At 45.7% G+C, this 24082-nt stretch overlaps 1 protein-coding gene across 2 annotated transcripts in view; it reads right to left on the bottom strand.

Moving 5' to 3' along the window:
• The window catches only part of PGM2L1 (phosphoglucomutase 2 like 1), a 54029-nt gene extending 30175 nt beyond the window's left edge, over positions 1-23854 (bottom strand). For both annotated transcript variants that reach the window (XR_009957344.1, XM_062567487.1), the window contains exon 1: positions 23518-23854. Coding sequence is in view for 1 of the 2 variants with exons in the window: in XM_062567487.1 (XP_062423471.1) it covers positions 23518-23628 (111 nt within the window). In the remaining variant the exon portion in view is untranslated. The remainder of the gene's footprint in view (positions 1-23517) is intronic.
• Positions 23855-24082: the final 228 nt, after the last annotated feature.

The following is a 24082-nucleotide window of genomic DNA, read 5'->3' as shown; positions in this document are numbered from 1 at the left end:
ATAAAAGATTCAAGAGCTCTTGCAGCTGTTGATATCCTCATGAGTTCACCTAGTCGTTAACACACTTTCCAACAACACGAAACCTGTTACGGAAGAACACAATGACTGTAGAACAGGTTTTCAAAGGCAGGTAGCACAGGTTAATTCTCAATCTCTACTGTTGGAAGACAGACAAAAAAACGTAACTTCAAAGCAGTATTTCTTTCCTCCCCACCCACAGGAAAGCTCTGCAAACAAGCACAGTAAAATAAAGCCTACATCATAAAACCATAAAGAAAGTTTGTCCTTTCAGGTCACATTAATCTTTAGCAAGGTGGGTACAAAACAGTCAAAGACCATGTTTACCACAAACTGCCAAACAAAAATGGGTATTTCTCCTGGTCAGAAAATCCCAGCCATTTTTGACACCTTCACAGCTTAGTATATATATAGGACATGAACAGATTAAAAAGAAAGTTTAAAAGTGCTACCCCTTCCACAGGTTAGAGGAAAATATCATCTACACCATTATATAACTTTAATAGTCATTTTCACTGCTGTCCAAAATTGCTCTTTACGTTCAAACATGGATGCTAAGCTATTGTTGCTATGGGATTAACTTTTTCATCAGTGACCTGGATGAGGGGACAGAGTGTCTCCTCAGCAAGTTTGCTGATGATCCCAAGCTGGGAGGATTTTGTGGCTGACACACCTGAGGGCTGTGCTGCCATTCAGAGAGACCTGGACAGGCTGGAGAGCTGGGCGGAGAGGAACCTCCTGAGGTTCAACAAGGGCAAGTGCAGGGTCCTGCACCTAGGGAAAAATAACCCCAAGCACCAGTACAAGCTGGGGGCTGACCTGCTGGAGAGCAGCTCTGCAGAGAAGGACCTGGGAGTGCTGGTGGATGACAAGTTGATCATGAGCCAGCAATGTGCCCTTCAGCCCAGGAAGGCCAATGGTCTCCTGGGGTGCATTAGGCAGAGTGTTGCCAGCAGGTGGAGGGAGGTGATCCTGCCCCTCCACTCAGCCCTGGGGAGGCCTCATCTCAACTACTGTGTCCAGTTCTGGGCTCCCCAGTCCAAGAGAGACATGGAGCTACTGGAGAGAGTCCAGCGCAGGGCTACAAAGATGATGAGAGGGCTGGAGCACCTGCCCTGTGAGGAACGGCTGTGAGAGCTGGGCCTCTTCAGCCTGGGGAAGAGCAGACTGAGGGGGGATCTTATCAATGTGTACAAGTACCTGAAGGGAGGGTGTGAAGGGGACAGGGAAAAACTCTTTTCAGTTGTCCCATGTGACAGGACAAGAGGCAATGGGCAGAAATTGAAGCACAGGAAGTTCCACCTGAACATGAGGGGGAATTTCTTCCCTGTGAGAGTGACAGGGCACTGGACCAGGTTGCCCAGAGAGGTTGTGGAGTCTCCTTCTCTGGAGATGTTCAAGGCCGCCTGGATGCAACCCTGTCTACCATGCTCTAGGTGACCCTGCTGAGCGGGGAGGTTGGCCTAGATGATGTCCGGAGGTCCCTTCCAACCTTATTGATCTGTGATTCTATGACCCATCACCAATATTCCCTAATTGTCTTCTCAAAACTTTATGTTGTGGGACTCAGTTCATTATTAGTGTATGTCCTGAAAACATTTAAAAAACATTTAAAATTTACGAAATGAACTACGAAAGATGCATTCAGTGACGTGTATTGATAACAGCATCTTTCAGAAACTGGTATTCTATCTTACCTATATCATTACTCTAACGGTCAAATTTTTAATTGTATTTAGGTGGGTCTCAAGAATTTATCAGTAAAACCAGAGAATTAAAACAAACTTCTGCAATTCTATAACTGTGTTCTTTCAGAAGTTTTAACACACAATACAGGATACAAGCAATGAGAATTCTCTACAGAAGTCACTGAATTTATTCTTCAGAGCCATCATCTTTCTGAAGAAAAAGGAATAAAACCTCTACCCCTACAGCAGTATTCATGTCACTAAAACATAAAAATTTATTGGTCTTAAGGAACATAAAGACAGCAATTGCTTTATGATTTTCCCCAAAACCAACAGAATATACACCTGCTAAGCTACCCAAAGGAAACATTTAAAACCAGAATACTACATAAATCAGGTTATTTGATGCCTAGAACTATGTAAACAGCCTTTGAGGAACAGACTTAGTACCCTCCAGGCTGAGGAGCAGCTCGGCATGACTTCAAGGGAAGCAACTAGGCCAACAGACCCTGTGCCTTGCAGGAACACCTGCAAGAAATGAGGAGTGATTGCTGTGGGTGACTCCCAGCTGCAGGGGATGGAGGCACCTACCGGCCAAACTCACCTCTTGTCTAGAAAGGTCTGTTGCCTGCCAGGGGCTCAAATACAAGATGTTACGGAAAGACTACCAAGGTTTGTCCACACATTGGACTATTACCCTCTGCTGCTCTTTCATGTGGGCACTAATGATACCAAGGGCAATTTGGAAACCATCAAACAGGATTTCGGAGCTCTGGGGATGGTGGTCAAGGGTCTGGGAGCCCCGGTCATGTTCTCCTCAACCTGCCAGTGAGGGGGGAAAGGATGAGAGGAAAAGTAGACAGATTTTCTAAGTTAACAACTCGTTACACCACTGCTGTTGGTGACAGGGTTTTGGTTTCTACAACCATGGGACCCTGCCTGAAGATCAACAGTTGCTGGGGAGAGATGGGATCCACCTCACTAAGCAGGGCATCCATATCTCTGCCAAAACGTTGGCCAGCCTGGTAAGGAGGGCTTTAAACTAGGAAAGATGGGGGAAGGGGAGAGTTATAGAGACAGGGTAGTCAGCCAGTCAGGGTGCTGCCAGCAGGTGCACGCAGCCAGGGAAGTGCATATGGGACATGGCTATGGAGGATCCTCTTGCACCCCTCCTGGGAAGCCTGCCTGCTCAGCTGCCTCTCTGAAATGCCTGTACACCAATGCACACAGCGTGGGGAATAAGCAGGAAGAATTAGAGATCTGTGTGCAGTCGCAGGGCCATGATCTCATTGCAATTACAAAGACATGGTGGGATAGCTCACATGACTGGAACACTGTCCTGCATGGCTACATGCTTTCTAGGAAAGACAGGCCAGGAATGTAAGATGGTGGACTTCTTTCACATAAAGAACAACTGGAATGCATCAAGCTCTTCCTAGGGGTGGAAGAAGAGCTAGTTGAGAGCTTATGGGTAAGGATTAAAGGGCAGGCTAACATGGGTGAAACTGTTGTGGATGTCTACTACAGGCCACCTGATCAGGAACAGGAAGTCAATGAGGCCTTCTACAGGCAGCTGGAAGTAGCCTCAAGATCACAGGCCCTGGTTCTCATGTGGGACTTCAGCCACCCTGGTATCTATTGCAATGACAACACAGCTTGGCACAAACAGTCCAGGAAGTTCCTGCAGAGCATTTGACACAGGTGGCAGAAGAGCCAAGAAGGAGAGGTGTGCTGCTAAACCTTGTACAATTGGACTGGTCGGAAATGTGAAGGTTGCGGGCAGCCTTGGCTGCAGGGACCATGAATGACGGAGTTCAGGATCCTGTGTGGAGGAAGCAAGCCAATAAGGAGGAACACCACCCTGGACTTCAGGAGAGCAAACGCTGGCCTCTTCAGGGACCTGCTTGAAGGAATTCCTGTGGGCCCTAGAAGGAAGGCGGGAGGGGTCCAAGAGAGCTGATTAATATTCAAGTATCTCACTTCCTCCAAGCTCAGGATTAGTGTATCCCCCTATGATTAAGGAGCCCAGCAAAGGGGGCAGGAGACCTGCATGGATGCATACGTTGCTCCTGACAAAACTCAATCAGAAGAGAAAAAGCATATAGAATGTGGAAAAAGAGATGGGCCACTTGGGAGGAATACAGGAACATTGTCAGAGTATGCAGGGATGTGATCGGGAAGGCTAAGGCCCATCTGGAATCAAATCTGGCAAGGGACATCAAGGACAACACAAAGGGCTTCTTCAAATACACCAGTAGCAAAAGGAAGACAAGGGAAAATGTGGGCCCACTGTTGAATGAGGTGGGGACCTGGGTAACAAAGGATACAGAGAAGGCAGAGTTACTGAATGCCTTCAGTAATAACTGCTAAGGGCAGCCCTCAGGAGTCCCAGAACCTGGAGATGAGAAAGTCCAGAGAAAGGAAGATTTTCCTTTGATCAAGGAGGATAGGGTTAGAGATCTCTTAGGCAAACTTAACACCCACAAATCCATAAGCCCTGATTGGATGCACCTGTAAGTGATGAGGGAGCTGGCAGGTGTTATTGCTAGGCTGCTCTCCATAGTCTTTGAAACGTCATGAAGAACTGGAGAGGTGCCTGAGGACTGGAAGAAAGACAATGTCTCTCTAGTCTTCGAAAAGGGCAAGGAGGAGGACCCAGGCAACTACAGGCCAGCCAGCCTCACCTCCATCCCTGGAAAAAATGATGGAACAGCTCATCCAAGGTGCCATCTCCAAGTATTTGGAAGAAAAGAAGGTGATTAGGAATAGTCAGCATGGATTCACCAAGGGGGACATCATGCTTAATAAACCTGAAAGCCTTCTGCGATGGGATGACTAGCTGGGTAGATGAGGGGAGAGCAGTGGATGTTGTGTACCTTTGACTTCAGCAAGGCTTTTGGCCCTGTCTCCCATAACCTCCTCATAGGCAAGCTCAGGAAGTGTGGGCTAGATGAGCAGACAGTGAGGTGGATTGAGAACTGTCTGAAAGGCAGAGCTCAGAGGGTTGTGCTCAGTGGTGCTGAGACTAGTTGAAGGCCTGTAGCAAGTGGTATCCCCCAGGGGTCCAGTCTTGTTCAACTTATTCATCAATGATCTGGACAAAGGGACAAAGTGCCTTCTCAGCAAATTTGCAGATGATACAAACCTGGGAGGAGTGGCTGATCCACTGGAAGACAGTGCTGCCATTCAGAGGGACCCAGACAGTCTGGAGAATTGCACAGAGAGGAACCTCATGAAGTTCATCAAAGGCAAGTCTTGCACCTATGGAAGAATAATCCCATGCACCAGCACAGGCTGGAAAGCAGCTGTGCAGAGAAGGATCTGGGGGTCCTGGTGGACAACAAGTTGACAATGAGCCAGCAATGTACCCTTGTGGCCAAGAAGGTCAATGGGTTGCATCAGGAAGAGTGTTGCCATCAGGTGGAGGGAGGTGATCCTGGCCCTCTCCTCAGCTTTGGCAAGACCGCATCGAGTAGTGTGTTCAATTCTGGGCTCCCCCGTACAAGAGAGACAGGGAGCTGGAGAGAGTCTAGCGTAGGGCTACGAGGATGAATGAAGATGATTAGAGTATACTGGAGCATCTCCCCTATGCAGAAAGGCTGTGAGAGCTGGGCCTGTTCTGCCTGGAGAAGAGAAGACTGGGAAGGGACCTTATCAATGTCTACAAATACCTTAATGGGAGAGGGCGTCAAGAGGATGGGGCCAGACTCTTTTCAGTGGTGCCCAGAGACAGAACATGAGGCAATGGGCATAAACTGAAACTCCACCTGAGTGGAGGAAGCTCCACCTGAATATGAGGAAAAACTACTTTCTTGTGAGGGTGACAGAGCACTGGAACAGGGTGACCAGAGAGATTGTGGAGTCTCCTTCTCTGGAGGTATTCAAACCTTGCCTGGATGTGATACTGTGCAACATGCTCTAAGTGACACTGCTTAAGCAGGGGGGTTGCACTAGATGATCTCCAGAGGTCCCTTCCAACCTCAACCATTCTGTGATTATGGTTCACACAGAAGAGCCAGAGATATTTCCTCTTTTTGCTCTCATTTTCCCCTGGCAGCTACACCATTTCACCAACAGTTGTAAAGTTCTTTTACACCGAAAGCTCTCTACAGTTACCTAGTTGTGTCTGTACATATCACAATGTACTGGGCATACCTCAGTGGGGATCAACTGCTCTGCAGTTATCTAAGAGAGCCCATACCAGGTTAGATCAAAGGCATAGCTAGTCCAGCATCCTATCTGACAACAATGCCAACAGCTACCTAGAAAAAGGTAAAGGACCATGAAATCACAGTAAGAAGCTGGGGAAAATATTCAAGGGACATCTCAAGGGTAGTCCTGATCTGCACAGAAGTGCTTCTTTATATATATATAAGAAAAAAAGGACTCCACACAAGTCTCTAAAAAACATTAAAAGTTTTGTCATTCCACTTTTATTATTTAAAGCCCATGATTAAAATGAACGCACACTTGACATGGAAAAAGTTTCACCAAATACAACACAAGGAAACAGTTCCTCCCCTCCAACCTGAAATCCACTCAATTTCATAGAGTCACTTCATTTATGAAAAAAGAATATAAGCTTTTGCTGTTTTGATATGGAGAGAATACATTTACCCAATACATTACCATTTACAGTTCAGCTGAGGCAGTGATTAGGCACATCTCTGACAGACTTAATTCCAGTATTTACCTTAAGACCCAGCTCATAAGAAATGCTACAATTCTACAGACTCCCTCACACTCTTATTATAGTGTCAGGATATATGAGTGGACTGATAATATTACTTTCCCCCCCCCCATAAGCAATGCTTACAAAGCAATCATATGCAATGTTATGTAGCAAGTTGGATATAAGAACCAAGACAACGTTGATTATTGAAATTGCACTCTCGTTTTATCAATCATTCTTTCAGTAGTTTCATAAACTTGGATGTTCATGGCTTTGGCAATCATGCAAGTGTAAAAGAACACATGTATGCATTCCTATTTGTTCTTGATAGTTATTCTACACCTTCAATTCATGGTAAGCTAGAGAAGCATGGGACAAAATAAGGCAAATTAAAGTTATCTACACTAACAAGAAATAGTCACAGTAATACCAGCTGTAGTACCCTGCACACACTTTGGAAGAAAGAAAAATAATGACATAAGAATATTGATGTCTGTCCTTTTACAACATGTACTAACAGGAAGTGATTCACCCATAGGAAGCTGTTTTGAAAGAAGTGCATAAATAAGTACAGTACCTTAAAACATATATATTTTGAAGGTTCTGTAAATTCATTTGGTCATCAAAAACTCACTTCCATCTGCCTACATCCAGTTTGGATGAGACAGAATTCACAGCTCCCATACACTGCAACCAAGGTCAGGCTTGCCAAAAAACACAGACCCATCAAGAATTCAGTCAATACACAGCTGTAAAAAACAATGAATTCTGATGACTGCTACAGAATAGTATAGCTCAGGCTGCACAAGAAGTTCCCTTAAAGGGTGTTGCTTGAAGTGAGCTCCTAAACAAGGGTTAAAAAAGGCAGATGAAGTCTGAAAGGCAAGGGTGAAATACCCCTGACATTTATAAATACAGAGGTCAGCCAGCTTCAGATCTGGCACCACCTAACATCAGGTAGCCTCTGCAGCATGAGGAAATGTGCTTTGCAAGGAGAGAGGTTCTTTAGGAGGGTTTGAAAATTGCAGGAAAGGAAGGTCATACGAACTACACAATCTTTTCATAAGGAAAAAGAAAAACAAATAAAACTAGTTCAAAAATCTGAAAGTATTCCATTGCTTGACAATAGATCTTAAATGCTGGAAAATGCGACGTGTACATTTAAAATCTATTTTAATGTCCTTGCGCCTTAAAATAAAAAGGCAAGTCATTATTATTCAGGCTCTCAGATGGCTCTACAACCAGAGCTAGACATTTCCCATAAGGCAGCTAAAAAAGCCCCAAAATAACACAAAAACAACAGGGTGCTACAAATATTAAATTCAGAAGGCAAAAGTCTCTCTCTTTTGGCTGTTCATAGGAGATCAGCCAGAAAACAAAACTAAATTGAAGAAGTTTATGTCAAGAACATATGAAAACAACAATTCACACTATCATAATTGCATACACAATTTTGCTTTAAAGTATGATCATTCAATTACACAGCCTCTCTCCTTTTTTTTTTTTTTTTTTGTTTTTTTGTTTTTGTTAAGGAGAGGCAGTATTGCCTGCCTGCAAGAATGTAATAATGTGTGTCATATTACACAGTTCATGGTCTTAAATTTTGCAAGATTGAGGCAAGCCTTACTGAAGCTGTAGCTCAGGCATTTATTTTACTAATAGAATAACATGCAATTTTGGATTGAAGTTACCTAATAATATTTTCTCAGAAAAGAAATGATTCATCCAAAATAGCACCAAAAGTATCAAATACTCTCATTTACTCAAGTCACATTTAGTTAGCTAAAGTTTCCTGCAATATGAAAAGCAGAAAAACTAAGCTGGGAGGGAGAAGGGGGAATTACAAGCTAAAGAAGAAAATCACAAATCTTTCAACAGATGACATGAAGCTTATGGGGCAAAAGAAAGAACGGATTTTACATGAGTTGATACAAATAAATTCAGATAGAGTGATGATCTCTTTCATGCTGTGGGTTACGTATTTGATAGCAATAGAAATCTAACCTCAAGACAATTGTTACCAAAACTGTTTATGACATGATCTTTATTATTTCCAATTGTTCCAGGAAACAATCCTTTAAATTCCTCAGAGCTTTTCTCCAAGTTAGAGCTTCAAAGCCTTGGATCAGTTCATCTTCTTGCACATACAGCTTAAATATGAAAAACATTTACCATACTAAACTGAATATTTCAAAAGGGACTGGAGTAAAGAGGGCTAAAACATAAATGTAGCTGTCACTGTTGAAATCTAGTTCTACTGCACATTTTCAAAAATCTGAGGTTTTTGTTGTTTTGCTTTAAAGTTATGAAATAAAACACCACATTGAAAATTAAATCTTCATGAGAGCTATTGTAAAACTTTCAAAGTTGAACAGTTTTAAGTTTAAACAGTTTAAAACAAACAAATTTAATACTAGACACTGGGAGTGTGAAGAAGAAAACCCAATATGCCTTCATACAAAGTACATTTTCTGAAGTCACTAGTATCATTGCACAGTTACTCTTTCCATGAACACTCACTTTTCTATCATGTGAAGCTAGAGACACTAAAGGGTATAACAGATTAATCAAGCTCTGCAGCATTCCACTACCTTTCTAAGTTCACAGGAAACATTATTGATCCAAACTTCAGATGCAATTAGGTGATGCTAGGATGAGATGATGCCCCATAGCTTTAAGCAGTTAATTAACCCATACAAAGAAAACTATAAGAGATCACTGCTTAGAACAGAATTTCTCAAGCTGCTAAAGCCAAGAAAGGTAGCAGTTAGTTCCAAACTCAATTAGCTTAAAAACACAAGCTTTGAACAACTGAGGTGCCCTCTCTTAACAGTTGCCTGGATTAGTATGGCAACCAACTTCATTAATCACAACACAGAAGCCTAATGAAAGCAAAGGAGACGTTCCTAGAAATTATCAAGTACATTGTTTGGACTTTCCTTTCAATGTCCTTTAAAAAGATTCTGCTTAAAAGACAAGAGGCTTCAGGCAGTTTCATATAAAAATACTGATTTCTTAACAAAAGGAGTGCTCCAAGATAACCTTCCAATTCCAACAGCTCTAATAAAGCAACTCACTTAATACCCTGTGTTAAACATCAGTAACTGATCCCACAGGCCCTCGTGCCAAAGTCAATAGTATATGGTGTTCCATAAAGCCCTTCCTCTTCTCTGCAAGGGCTGCAGACCCACAGGAGTTGTGCCACCCTTTGCTAGGAGAATCATAGACTCAGTAAGGTTGGAAGGGACCTCCAGACATCATCTAGGCCAACCTCCCTGCTCAGCAGGGTCACCTAGAGCATGTCAGACAGGGTTGTATCCAGGCAGGCCTTGAAGATCTCCACAGAAGGAGACTCCACAACCTCTCTGGGCAACCTGGTCCAGTGCTCCATCACTCTCACAGGGAAGAAATCACCCCTCACCTTCAAGCAGAACTTCCTGTGCTTCAATTTCTGCCCATTGCCTCTTGTCCTGTCACACGGGACAACTGAAAAGAGTTTGTCCCCATTCCCTTGACATCCTCTCTTCAGGTACATATACACATTGATAAGATTTCCCCCCCCCCCCCCCCTCAGGCTTCTCTTCCCCAGGCTGAACAGGCCCAGCTCTCACAGCCGTTCCTCACAGGGCAGGTGCTCCAGCCCTCAGATCATCATCGCAGCCCTGTGCTGGACTCTCTCCAGTAGCTCCATGTCTCTCTTGGACTGGGGAGCCCAGAACTGGATGCAGTACTCGAGATGAGGCCTCAGCAGGGCTGAGGAGAGGGGCAGGCTCACCTCCCTCCACCTGATGGCAACACTCTGCCTAATGCACCCCAGGAGACCATTGGCCTTCCTAGCCACAAGGGCACATTGCTGGCTCATGATCAACCTGTCATCCACCAGCACTCCCAGGTCCTTCTCTGCAGAGCTGCTCTCCAGCAGGTCAGCCCCAACCTTGTACTGGTGCACAGGGTTATTTCTCCCTAGGTGCAGGACCCTGCACTTGCCCTTGTTGAACCTCAGGAGGTTCCTCTCCGCCCAGCTCTCCAGCCTGTCCAGGTCTCTCTGAATGGCAGCACAGCCCTCAGGTGTGTCAGCCACAAAATCCTCCCAGCTTGGGATCATCAGCAAACTTGCTGAGGAGGCACTCTGTCCCCTCATCCAGGTCGTTGATGAAGAAGTTGAACAGGATGGGACCCAATACTGAGCCCTAAGGGACGCCACTAGCCACAGGCCTCCAACTGGACTCCACACCACTGACAACGACACTATGAGCTCTGCCTTTCAGCCAGTTCTCAGTCCACCTCACTGTCCACTCGTCTAACCCACACCTCCTGAGCTTATCTAGGAGGATGCCATGGGAGACAGTGTCAGGAGCCTTGCTGAAGTCAAGGTACACAACATCCACTGCTCTGCCCTCACCTACCCAGCCAGTCATTCCATCAGAGAAGGCTATCAGGTTAGTTAAGCAGGATTTCCCCTTGGTGAATCCATGCTGGCTACTCCTGATCACCACCTTTTCCTCCAGAAACATCTGGAGATGACATCCAGGATGAGCTGTTCCATCATCTTTCCAGGGATCGAGGTGAGGCTGACTAGCCTATAGTTGCCTGGGTCCTCCTCCTTGAAGACTGGAGTGACACTGGCTTTCTTCCAGTCCTCAGGCACCTCTCCAGTTCTCCAGGACCTTTCCAAGATGATGGAGAGCGGCCTGGCAACAACATCCGCCAGCTACCTCAGTAACCGTGGGTGCATCCCATCCGGGCCCATGGATTTGCGGATGTCTAGCCTGCCCAGAAGGTCTCTAATCCTTTCCTCCTCAATCAAAGGAAAGTCTTCCCTTCTCTGGACTTTCTCCCTCACATCCAGGCTGCAGGATTCCTGGGGGCTGCCCTCAGCAGTGAAGACTGAAGCACAGAAGGCATTCAGTAATTCTGCCTTCTCTGCATCCCTTGTCACCAGGGCCCCCACCCCATTCAGTAGTGGGCCCACATTTTCCCTAGTCCTCTTCCTGCTGCTGATGTATTTGAAGCCCTTCCTGTCGTCCTTGACATCCCTTGCCAGGGTTAAGGTCCCAATTCCAACTGGGCCTTAGCCTTCCTCACAGCATCTCTACATACTTCGACTGCATTCCTAGAATTCTCCCAAGTAGCCTGTCCCCTCTTCCACAGTCTGTGTGCTTTCCTCTTCTGTCTGAATTTGGCTAGGAGCTCCTTGCTCACCCAGGCAGGTCTCCTGCCCCCTTTGCTGCACTTCTTACTCATAGGGATGCACCGCTCTTGAGCTTGGAGGAAGCGATGTTTGAATATTAGCCAGCTCTCTTGGACCCCTCCTTCCTTCTAGGGCCTTAACCCATGAGACTCCACCAATTAGGTCTCTGAAGAGCCCAAAGTCCGCTCTCCTGAAGTCCAGGGTTGCAATCCTGCTTGTTGCCTTACTTCTTTCCTGTCGAATCCTGACTCCACCATCTCATGGTCACTGCAGCCAAGGCTGCCCCCAACCTTCACATCTCTAACCAGTCCCTCTCTGTTGGTAAGGACAAGGTCCAGCAGGACATCCTTCCTCGTAGGCTCCTCCACCATTTGTGACAGGAAGTTATCATCAATGCATTGCAAAAGCTCCTGGACTGTTTCTGCCTCGCTGTGTAGTCCTTCCAGCAGGTATCAGGAAGGCTGAAGTCCCCCAGGAGAACCAGGGCCCATGATCATTAGGCTACCTCCAGCTGTCTATAGAAGGCCTCATCAACCTTCTCTTCCTGATCAGGTGGCCTATAGTAGACACCCACAATAGTGTCCCCCATGTTAGCCTGCCCTTTGATCTTTACCCATAAGCTCTCAAATGAGCAATGCATTTCTCAGCAATCCTTTTCTTCTCCAGTATGAAGCGCACACTGCAATTATCTGCTAAAGGACTCAGACTTGCACCTAAGCAACAGCACCTAGGACCTAGAGCTCCTCACGCTTCTCTCAGCACTCACTCACAGCACCCAGACAAGCACCTCTCTGGTTCTAGCTCTCCAATTTCCTACTGCTTCATCTCTCTGATAAGTGAAACTCTACACATAGTTACAGCAGAAGAGCTTGACATGCACCTTCCCCACATATTGCTGAGGGAAAGGCATACCTCTCCTCCCATTAGGCAAGCCACAGCTCCTGGAAAGATATGAGAAAGCCACGTTCTCCAAAAGCATGTCGTTAAGAAGCACTTAGGTCAGACTTTCCACCAGGGTAACAGCACTTGTCAGTAATAGTTTGCCTACTCATCCATGAAAGTGGCCAGCCTAGAAGATACTATATAGCAAACTATCAGATGTGTTTCAGCCGGGAATGGCTTCACTCTGTTCTCCAACCAAACACAGTGAAGGAAGGTGCATTGCTCAGGTGAAAGACCCTAACACGAAGTGATGGTCTACAAGCTCTCTGAGGACATCTGCCTGACACTTCTTGCTCCCAACAGTCCCACAAGTCCAACGCATGTCTGAATGCCTAGAAGAACCACAGGGATCCAGACTGCTGAGGGAGGTAGGTGCTTACTGATAGATCTGCACTTGTTCTAGGTCTGCTATCAGGGTACAGACATCAACAACCAGTCTCACCACTGAAGGCCTCAGATGCAGCATGCAACCCATCACAAACTTAGCAAAACCTAGCACCTCATGTTACAGGTCTAGAGAAGCCAGTGTCACCACTCCAGCCATTTCACAGGCACTTCTGGTGAAGTAGATCCTGCTCCTTAACTCCAGCTGCCAGCTAGGTTTGGTAGACAGATCCCTGCAAACCTCCTTCAGGACACCCATTAGGTAAACTCCTCCCAAATGAAGGTGAGTACCTGACTCTCATGGAGCTTCATCCCACAGTCCTAGCTGTTTTAAATATGCTGTTTCAAGGTATTTCATGAGGGGAAGTTTGGGAGCCTCAATGATAGCCTTTGAGTCCTATCCCCTCCATGAACAGGACCCCCACAGGCTACAGGATGAGGGCCAGCAATATCTTCTTGTCACTGATAAGTTCTCTCTTATACTTGTCCATTGGCACTGTCACAGCCCCAAGCAAGCCCCCAGATTCTACCACATCCTTTAGCTGCACTGCCTTTGGATTGAGGTTTTTCTGCCTCACTTGTAGTTGATAAGGACTCCTAGCACAAAACCACCTGCATACCTTGGACCACTTCACTCTCTGGCCCCAAGGTGACTAGAATGGAAAATGGTGCATCCTCTGTTGGGAGGACAAGATGCAGGAAAGCAAACCCTACCTCTTATGGTCATCCCCTGAAGAAGGGGTGGGGACAACAGAGTAGCTCAGGGAACACAGTTTAGGGGCCTCAGCTGCTATGCCAGCAAGGTACAGCATCACCACTGGAGACAGAGCTTAGGAGAAATGGGGAAAGGTGGTGTGGCAAGCTCAGTGCCTGAAACTTTAGCACAGTGACAGGTCTTCTACATGGTTTTTGCAGGGTCCAGGAAAACTGCAGACTCATCTGGTCTAAATACTCTAAAAAGTTCTGGGTCTGAATGCTAGTTAACAGTTTCTCCCTCAGTATCCTGTGAGGCCAGGCACATACACATGGGTCCAGGCAGCAATACATGAGAGGGAAGAATCATCAGAAGGTATCAACGTGAGGGAGAAAGCCTCTTCCACACAGGATACTCCCCTGCCCCAGGATTCTGCAAGGACCCTTGCCTCCTGCTGGTGGCTTTGGCAGGTTAGCCTGTTGAAATAAGTATGTGTGCACACAGACCTGAGCTCAGCAACTGTGCAAGCTAATTCTGAGATGTCACAAAAGAGATATTCATATGTGACAGGCTGTCAGCAGTGAGACTGGCCCTTCCTTTAGTCTGGAAGGCAAGAGTACTGCCCAGCTCCCTGGAACAGGCAGTCCTTATGGACTTGGCGTGATGTCCAGCAAAGTACGTACTAGGACTCCTCAAAGCAGCAATGCATCCAAGGGACCACAGTACAGGAAAACAAAAGACCCTTCAAAGCACCCAAGCTTCATATAGCTACTGACATTCAGAGGATGACGTGCTGGTGGAAAAAAGAGCACATGGCAAAGGGCAGGGTCCTTGAAGCACACAGAGAGCAGCTTCCCAAATGCAGACATGGCAGAGAGGAGAGCACCACTGGGAACAGGGGTGAGAACAACCCATAGAGCCAGGTTTGCCTAACACTGGGATAGGGAGACAAAGATGCCCTCACCTCAGATGCCAGCAAGAAAACTTTCCACACATCTTGCAGGTAGCCACCACACCTTAGGGCCCCAAGGCCATTGCAGCCACACACACATACAAGCCAGGAGGTGGGGTAAGGCAGCTATCAGGAGGCAGCGGATGCTGTTCTTCATGGTCTGGGTGGGGAACAGGTCTCAGCCATAGCCAGGAGTATGCAAGGAGGTAGCAGGTAAGGTGACAGCAGCCACAGGGGCCCTGGAAGGAAAGCCTCGGGCTACCTGATTATACACCCTTGGGGTCAGAAGAGGGACAGGCAGGGAAACAGGTACCCACGGCTGGTGGCTAGGCTAGAGTGGGGTTTCTGAGGGGGGTTCTTACCTTTTTTCTTTTTCTGATCCTTCTTGTCCTACACATTTCTCAACTAGTATCCACAGGCACTGGAACAAAAGGAGGGTTCTGGAGACTAAGTCCCTAGGCTGCACTAAGGAGCAGGGAGAGCACAAATAGGAGATACAAGGGAAAAAAGAGCAGCAAGAGAAGTGCATACAAACGTAGGGGAACAGCTGAGAGACTGGAGGGGCAACAGACAGAAAGGGGAAAGGAGTAAAGGGAAACCCACACCATAGAACAAAATAATGTAAGTTCTCTCTACCTAAAATGCAAGAAACAAGGCAGGCAAGGCTGGGCAACACTGTCTAGGTCTAAAGAGGAAACGTTTCACCTTCTATCTAGTCTGAGCCTCTCTCATACTGATTTAGGCCCATTGTTTCTCATCCTCCTGCCACACGATGCTGTGAAGGGCCTGGCTTTGTCTTCCTCTAGGTAAAGGCTGCTGGTAGGTTCCCCCCAAAAAGCCTTCTCTCCTACAGGCTCAGCAGTCTCCCCACGGGAGGAGTGCTCCAGCTCCTTGACCATCTAAGTGGCCCTCTGCTGAACTTGCACCAGTTTGTCAATATCTCTCTTGTCCTAGGGGCCCAAAACCAGATGCAGTATTTCAATTCAGTCTAACAAATGCCAAGCAAGGGGGATAACCCCTTTTCTTGATCTCCCAGCAGTGCTCCTGTTCATGAAGCTGAGGAATGCCACTGGCCTTGTTTGCTATCAGAGGAACTGCCAGCTCCTGTTCAGCTTGCTGCCTACCAAGCCTTTCATAGACCCTCAGAGCCTTTTCAGCAGAGCTGAACCCTAGCGTGTATTGCCACAGAGAGTTCTTGCTTCCCAGGGCAACGTTGCCTTCTTAAATTTAATAAGGTTTCTTTCCCCAGCCTGTCCAGATCCCTCTGAATGGCAGCTCTGCCCCTCAACTCTTTCCACAGTGTGACATCATCTGCAAACTTGATGTGAGTGCAGTCATAGACATTAATGTACTGTTTTTAAATACAGTAAGTTTGTGAAGCATTCTTAATTTGTAAGTAGCTTTGAGGCTAGCAATTTGATACTTGGGAAGTAAAGAGCAACCAGAGGTCAAACAGTGTTTTCATATCTTATTTCAAGTAGACCATACTAAGCACATGCAGAGGACCATCTCACACCAACTCAGAAAGCAGTGTTTTGCACTACCAACAAGCTACAAGACAGAGTGAGACTATTAAAATCTCCCCTTAAGTGTTTCAATTTCACTGTAAAAAAAAAAAAAGTGAAAGCAAGGAGAATGTAGGAGTCAGACAAATAGACTACTGCATGGGCAAGAGACATAGTGTAACTCAGAGAATCATAGAATCAGTAAGGTTGGAAGGGACCTCCAGACATCATCTAGGCCAACCTCCCTGCTCAGCAGGGTCACCTACAGCATGGTAGACAGGGTTGCATCCAGGTGGGCCTTGAAGATCTCCACAGAAGGAGACCTCTCTGGGCAACCTGGTCCAGTGCTCAGTCACTCTCACAGGGAAGAAATCACCCCTCACCTTCAAGCAGAACTTCCTGTGCTTCAATTTCTGCCCATTGCCTCTTGTCCTGTCACACGGGACAACTGAAAAGAGTTTGTCCCCATTCCCTTGACATCCTCTCTTCAGGTACATATACACATTGATAAGATCCCCCCCTCAGGCTTCTCTTCCCCAGGCTGAACAGGCCCAGCTCTCACAGCCGTTCCTCACAGGGCAGGTGCTCCAGCCCTCAGATCATCATCGCAGCCCTGCGCTGGACTCTCTCCAGTAGCTCCATGTCTCTCTTGGACTGGGGAGCCCAGAACTGGACACAGTAGTCGAGATGAGGCCTCCCCAGGGCTGAGGAGACAGGCAGGATCACCTCCCTCCACCTGATGGCAACACTCTTCCCAACACACCCCAGGAGACCATTGGCTGGGACCCAGTACTGAGCCCTAGGGGACGCCACTAGCCACAGGCCTCCAACTGGACTCCACACCACTGACAACGACACTATGAGCTCTGCCTTTCAGCCAGTTCTCAGTCCACCTCACTGTCCACTCATCTAACCCACACCTCCTGAGCTTATCTAGGAGGATGCCATGGGAGACAGTGTCAGAAGCCTTGCTGAAGTCAAGGTACACAACATCCACTGCTCTGCCCTTACCTACCCAGCCAGTCATTCCATCAGAGAAGGCTATCAGGTTGGTTAAGCAGGATTTCCCCTTGGTGAATCCATGCTGGCTACTCCTGACCACCTTCTTTTCCTCCGTATGTCTGGAGATGACATCCAGAATGAAGGCATTCCAGGACTTCCACAAGCAGCAGAACAACCATCTCCATATTGTTTTTTTTCCAGGGAAATTATAATGCCATTACACCTCTGGGCAGTTTCCAGACAGCTAATACTTTTTCTTTATAAAATGTTTTTTGCAGGTTTACTGTGCTTGCATTCCCTTAAAAATATAAAGCTCAGGCTTTAGTTCTAAGTCTTTAGCAAGAACTTAATATTAAGTGTATCGCAGGCCCTGTGGCACTACAATGGAATTTAGGAAGAGGGGAGTAGATTAAGTATAGCTCAACATCCACAACTGGCTTAAACAGCTACTTATAAAAATCCTCTGGCAGAAACAGATGCATGACAAAACTTTGGGGTCAGGTCCTGCAGCAGTCCAACACAGTAACTGAGATTCTGCAATGTCTCCAACACACTTAAAGGCTTGAGGTTTTATTGGAAAGCAATCATTATATTCTCTGCCAAATTCAGTGTTATACTTCGCGAGCTTCAGTTTTCCATATATTACCCAACTATATACCGATAGAATTGGATTGTGAGGGGTTTTTTTATAGCTCATTAGAATAAAGAGTCTGAAGAGGAGCATGGGGCTGGCACCAAAGAAGTTACCAGTGTACCATAATTCTCCATTTTTTTCTTCGGCATTAGCTGAATATTTCTTACCGGTTCTTTGACTTCTAGTCATGTTAATAACCAATGTATTTACTGTGTATTTACTGCCAGAGCTAGGTTTTCACAGCTGAAATCCTATCAAAACAACTGTCAGTTTACACTTCTCACAGCAATCATTTCTGCCTTTTGAAGATACTGTTTGCATTTGTAGCCTGGAAAAAGAAAGAAAAAAAAAATACAAGACAACCCAAAGTCTAGAAGATAAAAAGCTTTTAAAAATAGTTTTTTTGCTCTTGAGGATAGTTTTACAAGGGATAAATTTAAGGAAATTCAACAATCAGAGTTTAAGTGCTTCAAGCATCGTCAGCCAGGCTTTTGAATCAGTAAGTGTTCCAGCCTTTTTTTGAAATGAAAACAGGTTCAGTCCCAAACACCTAAGCACACCAGAAAATATATTTATAGGAAGACTTAAGCAGAAACGTAGCATTGTCTGTGGCATAGCTAATTCACCTTTCATACATAGCTTAAAACCAACGCTGGCACTTGCATTAAGCTCTCGTTTACAATTTCTCTTAAAAGTTTTAGGTTCTCATTTCCTCTTGTTCAACAAAAGGAAAGGAAGTTTGGTTTGGAAGAGGAAGTTTCATTTCTGGTCAGCAACTGCACCAATATCTTTCTGTGAAAATCAGCTGGATAATGGTAGGCAAGCAGTTACTCAACCTAGTTTCTGCAATGGGAGAGGGAAGGCAACAGAAGAGCAAGTAACAAGTTCTGGGTATTACCGTAGGTAGAAAGTTTCCTACATCAGGTCATTTTTTGCCTCTGCCAACCCACTAAGGGGTACATTTACACTGTCAATTTGTCTTGTTCTATTTTACTTCTAAACCCTGGCCCCTCAGCAAGCCACAACAGCTCCATAACAGTCAGTTTCTTTTGGTAGGGAGCCTATAAGTAAAGAGGAAGCCAGGTTGAAAGAACATTTTAGGCATAGTCTACATTCATATCCTCTGTCTGTCTGGAGGGATCTGTGAAACAGTTTTGCCCCATTCACCTACAACAGCTTTCCAAAATTGTCCCCAAGGGCCCTGAACATCATACAAGTCAAGTGTGCATACCATCAAACCCATTATCCCAGTACTTTGAACTACCAGGAGCAATCAGAGTTTCAGAGGTAGAAAGGTGGCACATCCTGTACAAGGCAAGCCTTAGCCAAGCACCATGTGTCATTAATACTACCAATCCATCCCAGAGGGTATTAGGCTAAGAACAGGATGACCACAGATGCACCTTACTGCTGGAAGCACATACAGGCTCCATTGCTGATGTGCTACTTCCCTCCAAAAGGGAAACAGGCACATCATGTTGGCCTTTCAGCATACTGAAAGCTGAAAGACCTACACCTGTAAGGAAGTATTTTCTAAAAAAGTGCAGAGCTAGAATTCCTCTGTTTAGCGACCCGCATTTCAAAAGAACAAACCACAGAAGACCAAACACTAATGGCAAGAGGTACCACAAACGCAGGAGTAGAATTTGAATCCTTTAATGTTGTGGCTGAGCAGACAGAACAGAGAAAAGTAACAAGCAAAGTATCCCATGTCATTGCATTGTTCAGTAATTTGGAGATATTTCACAGCACACAAATTTTCCTTAGCTCTCTGCTCTTCCTGATGATTATTAGGCCTGCATCCAGTAAACAAGAGAACACCATTCTGTTGGCTTTCATTATACTTCCAATTTTTGCTGCAGACTTTGTAAAACAGGTCAAAGTAGATTTTTGTTACATTAAACAAGAAATAAAACCTTTACACATTTTCTCCCATCCTTTATACAGACAGTACAGTTTCTATCTTTCTAAATGAAGTGTTACTACAATAGTTTTCAATTCAGTTTACCACAGTCCATCCACCCCTCCCACCTCAATCTGTAACTGTTCCCTGAACAATTGCATGAAAGTTTGTGCCAGATCAAGTAGAGAAGGAAGGGGAAGTACAGCAACAAGGAAGGGTGAGACTACTTTCGTTCCGCAGCAGTCTTATATTTTGATTATGGAACAAAAACATCTGTTTCTCAGAACAATTTAAAACTATTAGACCACCTAGATATGCATAGACCAGCAGTTAAAGGCACAAAAGACCTTGTATTATGCAGAATGCTTAAGTGACATTGATAAACTAAGTAAATGGATACAAATGACAGACTATACCTCAAAGTAAGTCCTAATCCTTAAGTCTTATCTCAGATATCTGAAGGTTGCAATGTGTTAACACAGCATGGCATACCTTTTCCAGCCTTTAAGATCTTGACCAGAGACAGCAGTATAGCTTATTTATCAGTATGAATACTAATGCCATAAATCTTAAGATTTGAGACTTTATGTAGTTTAGTCTATTATAACAGGCACTAAACCACAATACTTGTGTTATTAGAGCATTTCCCACTTCACTGAGCTCTTTATTTTCTCTCAGTAGTCTTGTGGGTTTGTGCCCACTTCAACCTAGAATCAGGTATTTCAGTGATACACAATTCTCTTCAGTTCTTCAATGTGACAGCTTGCAGTGCATCCAAGTAATTTTGAAGAATTTCTTTTCTCATTTCCTGAGCTTCTCACTTCTTAAAAAAAAGCTTAAAAGGTTTTTGTATTTGCAAAACACTCCTTCTCTCAGATGCACTCTACCGTAACACCAATGGCCCATTACAGTAGCTCTGTGTACCAACATTCCTCCAGTACTTTCTAATATGTGGTCAAAGTTAGGCAATACTGACCATTCTTGGGGAATGAGAGGCTTGTCAGCAATACCACAGAGCTAATTAACAAGCCAGTAGCTGACAGCTTGAGCTTAAGCTTCATTTCTACATACAGACTGAGGGCTTATTGAGAGAAAGTGAGAGGGCATCCTTCATCTGCTCTGACTTCGCATGTCAACTGTGAATCCTTTCTTTGGGCCCATGTTTTTGATGAAACAAATCAGGCTCTTAATCATGCAGTTTTCCCTGTAAAATTGCACCAGCTGTTATGCCAGTATTCGATCCTCAGAATCACACCAGAAGCCTCCTCTGCTGCTATGCACAACAAATGTTCAGCTACTGTGCTGAGCACACCTCTGAGAAGCACATAGCACATTCGTGCCAATGGGTAAAGCCGCTCAAGACAGACATATGAAATAATTACTAGAACCAGGGTCCAAATTCTAACATTTGCTTTCTGCAGAAGCAGTTCTGTTGGGCACACACACTGCAACACAGCGTTCTGTGCAAGCTAGGCTCCTTAGGGGTCTCATGACAGATGTGTGAGTACAATAGAAAAGCTAGAGTAAAGGAAAATGAATTAAAAGAGAAGAAAATACAGAACAATTGACTAATGGTTTATATAGTCTGTGCATGGGGACAGAACAAGGAAGAGATGCCACTCATACTGTGAAATTATTAGCTAGCATGTCTAAGAAAAAAGAAGACACAGCAATTAGAGAGGAGGGAGACTAGCTATTGAGATTTCTTTATGCAAGTTGCTAAACACAATAATGGAGATAGAGGATACTGGTGGGAAATGACAGGAAAGCAGAAAGATCATCACAAAGTCAGGTTCCCCCCCAGCTCACCCACACCTCCTATAACAGTTACAGTTTTAAGAGAATTTAGCACAGATATCCAAATCTAAAAGAACAAAGAGCACATTTTTAATTAAGGCTCTCCAAAGGGAAAAAAGAACCCACGGTTTTAAAAATGAATTACAGGAAGTAATTTTCAATTAACTTAAAGGACAAACACTAGAATTAAATACAGCTGTGAGAATGTAGTGTACAGAGTTTTCTTTGAAGATAGTCAGTGAAAGTCCCCACAGCTAAGGAAGTTGGGGGGTGGGGAAGGAGAGGCAGATCCTTGTTAAATTGTTTGATAAGTAATAGACCTAAAGAGACCGCATTTCCTAGGTCTGTGATGAAATACAAGGGCACTGGACAAATCCCTGATGACTCAAGGCTTGCTGGTTTCTCCTTGTTTCTCCTTGCACTCCCCAGGGTTCCCTTCTCACAGCAACTGCATCTCTTAAGTTCCCAACCTGGCAGCTGCACAGTAAGTAGTTCTAAACTATTCATGCTCCATGTAGTACAGCCCTGCTGCAAGGGCAATAATTTCAACCTCCTTTCTCCAATCAATTTTGACTCTTCCGAATTCACTTGGACTCTATTTGAAACCTGTTTAACTCAGAAATTCAAGAATCCTTGCAGAAAATGACATGATTATTACATAGGGAAGCAAGGCTGAAGACCTACAATGAAACTCACTCTTCAGGTCACATTCAATTAGTTAACTACAGAAACAATAACATTTCACTAATGTTGGTTTAAAACAAAGTATTTTCCCCTGGAAAACTTAACTTTAAAAGGCATAAGTTTTCCTAGCATTTTTTTTAAAAAAGAAACTAAAAATTCCTCTGTTAAAAAAATACTTTCCGATAAAGTAGAAAAAAAATTATCAAAAAAATGTTTAGTGTAGTTCAGTGTGGGGCTAGCAGTTACCAAGTATATAAACATGAAGGTTATTTCCCTTTTCCATTCTTTCCCTCTCCATGCCACTATTCCCAGATTTTTTCTCAACAGCAGCTCCAAGTCCAAAATGTGCAGATGGCAAAGGTTGATTTGTATAAAAATGAAAATGGAGAACATTTTCAAGTAGCAGAAAGCTCATCCAATAGTCATCACATAGAATCAGACTTTACTTGCAGGCTAAATTACCGCTTTCTCAAGCTTTGACCCTGGCAAAATAAAACTGAAGAAAAAACAGTATGAACACTCTCCTAGTAGTTACTTGTTTTTCCATCCTCAAACGAGGAATATTTAAAGAAAATAATAATAATAAAAAAAGCCACACACAGAAACCTAAACCATTGGTGCACAAGTCCCGGTTTCCCCTCCTCCCTTTCCCAAGATATTATTTAGAGCATACGTCATGGTGTTTTGACAAGGCAGCTGAAAAGAAAGCATTCCTTCTAACAATGAGTTAAGCAAAGGAACCTCCAATAGAGTGTTATTGCAACAGCCCCATATTCCCTTTGGCTAGTTTAATCAGAACTAGCCAAGCTTGCAGTCCTCTTGACTCCCTGGCAGAGCTGAAACTGAAAGGAGCATGCCGACTTACATCTCCGAAGCCTGATTTTTATTTTAGGGCGGGGGAGAGGGGGATTCAGGAAGCTAAGGAAAAAACAAATGACATCATTTGATTTTAACTGCATTTGAAGGCATTAAACAATCCTCTCAAGCCCAATTTCACAGGGTATGCATTTCTGTGCTGATAAAGATGCAGCAGCAGCAAGAAGCAGGTGCAGCACTTGGTATACTAGCAGGATTACATCATACCAGCCTCACTTCACCTGACAGCACCAGGGGATGATGCCTCACCTTTCCCTCCTCTCAGGTGACAGGCTCCTCAACCAAAGCAGCTCTTTCAGCTTTGACCAGCCTCAGTTACCTCTCAAATGCTACCCACCACCTTGCCTCTTCTTGCATGGAAAGGCCTCAGCAGAAAGAACAAACCCATCAGAACACAAGATGCATAAGGTCTCAGAGAAGGAGAGGAAAAAAGAAAGAAAAGAATAAAAGGGGAGGAAGGAAGAAAGGCCCAAACACGACAAAAAACAGGGGCAGAGGCAACGTGAGCAATGAGGAAGCCCCGCCAGGGGCAGTCCCCCCCCCCCGGGGCCCCACCGCCGCCGCCGCACACCCACCTTGTCCCAGCTCAGCCACTGCCACACCGCCTTGTCGAGCTCCGCGTCGCCGGTACTGCGGGCCACCAGCACGTTGGAGTTGACATCCTCGCCGGCTCCGCGCTCGCCCATGTCGCCGCCGGGGCGGGCGGGCGAGCCTCGCCGCTTCGAGGGGGGAGGGAGCGAGGACGAAGGGACCGCGGCGGCTTCACTCCGCGACGCGCAGCGCGACGGCGAGCATCGTTGGGGGACGGGCGACAGGAGGCGGTCCGTTATTTACCTCAGCGCAACGGTCGCGAACGCCGCCGGTAACGGTCGAACCGCACGCACGCGCACCCACCAACGGACCCAACCCGCGCGCGCCGCCGCGGCTCGACAACAACGCCGGCCCCGCCCCCTCGCGCCGGCTTCGCCAATCGCGGCGCCAGCGCCCTGGCCACGCCCCCCTCCCTTGTTGTTGGAGGGGGAGACTTCCCGCGGAGCTCCGCCCCCTCCGCGGCGCGCACACCACTCCCCACCGCCCCGGGCGCCGGCTCGCCGGCGGCCGTGCGGGTCGCGGTGCATGCTGGGAAGTGTAGTCCGCGAG

This window comes from Rhea pennata, chromosome 1 (genome assembly GCF_028389875.1).
Source record: "Rhea pennata isolate bPtePen1 chromosome 1, bPtePen1.pri, whole genome shotgun sequence".
In the NCBI taxonomy this organism is placed as follows: Eukaryota; Metazoa; Chordata; class Aves; order Rheiformes; family Rheidae; genus Rhea; species Rhea pennata.
Note: the sequence above shows the minus strand (reverse complement) of the source record. Positions and strands in the feature narration are given on the sequence as shown.